Source organism: Silene latifolia, chromosome 10, assembly GCF_048544455.1.
Source record: "Silene latifolia isolate original U9 population chromosome 10, ASM4854445v1, whole genome shotgun sequence".
NCBI lineage: Eukaryota > Viridiplantae > Streptophyta > Magnoliopsida > Caryophyllales > Caryophyllaceae > Silene > Silene latifolia.
In genome coordinates, this window is record NC_133535.1 from 32,210,921 (window position 1) to 32,214,046 (window position 3,126).

A 3,126-nucleotide genomic window follows, 5' to 3' on the forward strand; every position below is an offset into this window, starting at 1 on the left:
ACGTAAATGACTTTTGAAAGATAAGAAAGAGTTCAAGTGTTACGAATTGAGACAACGGTCCAGACTGCTGTTACTTGTGAAAGTAACAGTGGTCTTGACTGTTTCTATTACTTTAAAATACTTTACTTTCTAACTTGTACATTAGATGACGCCTAGGACTCAATATAATTGGGTGATCAAGAATTCAACACTTCTTAATCCAAGCTTGATTTAACCAAAATCCTGAAAAGGTAAACTAAGATAGCACACATTAAATGGACATGTTATCATCAATCAAAGGAACCCAACAGATACACTAAGAGAAAGAAAAGGAGTTTTCTCCAAGTTAGTTTTCTTCCCTTTAGTACTAGCATACGAGGTGCAGATTAGTACCTGTGTGGATACCGGTAGAGGCATCACAAGTGGGGTGCTTATTATTCGTCTGGGGTTTCGGATCTCTACATCAAATATACTTCTTATTATCATTATTATTCCGCTGCACTAAGAGGTATGTGATTCATCTTATTTCCTATGTTAATTTGTATAATACTTGCGATTAGATCCGGGTTCATAGGGTATTAAAAACCCTACACTTGTACCTTTATTTTTACAAAAATTCTTATAAAATCAATTGATTATTTACCTAAAATCTATTATTTACTACTTTTCATAACAAGGACATTAAAGTCTTGTTATAGTTTTTCCGTGTAATAGCGTACAGGGTATTATTTTGTGAATGGAGAAGTGTTTTATAGAAACATTGATAGGTACAACAATGTGGTCAACCCCACTAAACGAGCACCTTGTGATTCCTCAATATTTCTTCAACGGTACAAATACAACAAACTAGTACTCGTAGTTATTACACTACACTGTCTAAACTCCCCAACATCAAAGTTTCATTTACAATTCAATGCCCTTTTACCTTGTATTTTTTCTATATAAAACCATGCACAAACTCCATTCCTTTTCTCATACACCTACTCAATATGAAAATGAAAATACACATTTCTCTAACTTACACTCACATATTCCTCCAATCTTCACTCTTGCTTCTTTTCTTCCTCTCCCAACTCCCTCCGTTCTCTATCGGACTCTCTCTCGCCTTTGTGGGCGCTTTCAGCATCATTTTTCTATACCTCGTTTACTATCTTTTCTTCAAGCCGTACCCTATTCTTCTCCTAGACTACTCGTGTTACAAACCACCCGATGATAGAAAATCCAATGTCGAATTTGACGAGTACTTTGTACGTAGAACGCAGCGTTTTAATGAAAAAAGTATTGATTTTATGCGTTCCATTTATCTAAAATCTGGCCTAGGTGAGGAGACGTACGTCCCACCCTTTGTATTCGACGGGTACGATGAGGCGCCTTATAATTATGTCATGTTGGAGGCACGTGAGGGGATGTTCTCGGCCGTTGATTCGGTTTTATTAAAGGCCAAGATCGATCCCCGGGACATTCATATCGTTATTGTTACGTGTGGAGGGTTTTCACCCGCGCCCTCCCTCTCCTCTTTATTGGTCCATCGATATGGGATGGACCCCAGTGTCCGCACCTTTAACCTGGGCGGTATGGGGTGCGGAAGTGGGGTCCTTTCAATCGACATGGCCTCTCATTTATTACGTGCCTCAGGACGAAAAGTCCAAAATGCCCTAGTAGTGATCACGGAAAATATAAGCCTTAATTGGTACTTGGGTGATAATCGACCTATGTTGGTCACTAACGTATTATTCCGTGTTGGGTGTGCGGCCACCATTATCACCAACGACCCCGCTCGTGCTCGATTAGCTAAGTTCCAGCTCATGGACTCGCTCCGGACCCACCACGGGGCGGACGATAGCTCCTACAGGGCGGCGATACAAGAGGAGGATGACAAGGGTACAACTGGAATATCACTCACTAAAGATTTAATTAGAGTGGCTGGCCAAAACCTGAGGGCCCACCTAAGGATTTTGGCCCCAAGGGTCCTTCCCCTGAGCCAACTAATTCAGTATGCTAAATCGGTCACGAAATCCGTGTTGACTCAAGGCGAGTCGAAACCAATTGTGCCTGATTTTACTACGGCATTTGATCATATTTGCATACATACGGGTGGAAAGGCTGTTATTGAAGCGGTTGGGAAGGCATTGAGGTTAGGAGACTCAATAACCGAGCCAGCCCGAATGACTTTACATAGGTTTGGGAACACGTCGAGTAGCCTCGTATTTTATGAATTGGCTTACTTTGAAGCTAAGGAAAAGATAAAGAAAGGGGATAAACTTTGGATGTTGGCATTTGGTACTGGATTTAAGGTTGGAAGTTTGGTTTGGAAAGCATTAGTGGATTCAAGTTTTGATGAAAATCCTTGGAATGATTGTATTAATAGGTATCCCCTAAAGGCATGGTAAATGATGAATTTGGAAGCTTTATTACGATTTTATTCAACTGATTCTTTACGTTAATCTAAAATCTCTTTTAAGAAAACGTAAAGAATCAGTTGAATAGAAGGTAATTTTATGTAAGTGGTTTATTTACGTTGATGTAGATTATGTGTTAGGTTAATTTTCTTATCCTTACACGAAAATAATATAAAGTAAATCATTAAACGTTATTGGGATCAAAATAGGGTTGTTTTGAATAAACTTTTCTTTTACTCATATGTCTAGCATAGTAGAGAAAATTGTGGTTATTGTTTCTCCTTTTACATCTTGTTTTAACCAATATAATTAAAAAAATGTGTAGCTATGTTTTTGTTAGATTATGGCTTGTAGACAATAAAACATTCAATTCAATTTGGTGTTTGAGGCTTTGAACACCTCAAATTTAGGTGGTTCCACATTTAGTGCTTCAACAACTAAAGTTTGAGTCTCTGTGTGATTTGGGTGGTTGCATTGTGGGTTGTCTAAAGTTTAATTCATTTACTTTCATTAATAATAGCAAGAATTTTGGGTACATTTAACTAAACTCTTGTTGCTTTTATACATAATAAATAGCTAGTGCAACATGAAACTTTTGTAAACCTAAACACAAATTCTCATTTGTGTTTAGTATATCCGTCGCAAGCTTGAGACGAGTCAAGTATTACCCATGTGAAATAGATAAGACAAAAGTAGAGTGACTAGGAAGTAGCAATCAGTTTTGTCTTATCTACCCACATGAGTATTA

At 38.0% G+C, this 3,126-nt stretch overlaps 1 protein-coding gene across 1 annotated transcript; it reads left to right on the top strand.

Moving 5' to 3' along the window:
• The first annotated feature begins 845 nt into the window (after nt 1–845).
• LOC141605453 (3-ketoacyl-CoA synthase 4-like) lies at nt 846–2,618 on the top strand. The gene has a single exon (XM_074424227.1). It carries the CDS (start codon nt 969–971, stop codon nt 2,367–2,369), a length of 1,401 nt encoding a protein of 466 aa, XP_074280328.1. The 5' UTR covers nt 846–968; the 3' UTR covers nt 2,370–2,618.
• The last annotated feature ends 508 nt before the right edge of the window (nt 2,619–3,126 follow it).

Bases quoted from the DNA above. Each gene is read 5' to 3' on its own strand.
- LOC141605453 (XM_074424227.1), top strand. From the start codon at position 969: ATGAAAATGAAAATACACATTTCTCTAACTTACACTCACATATTCCTC.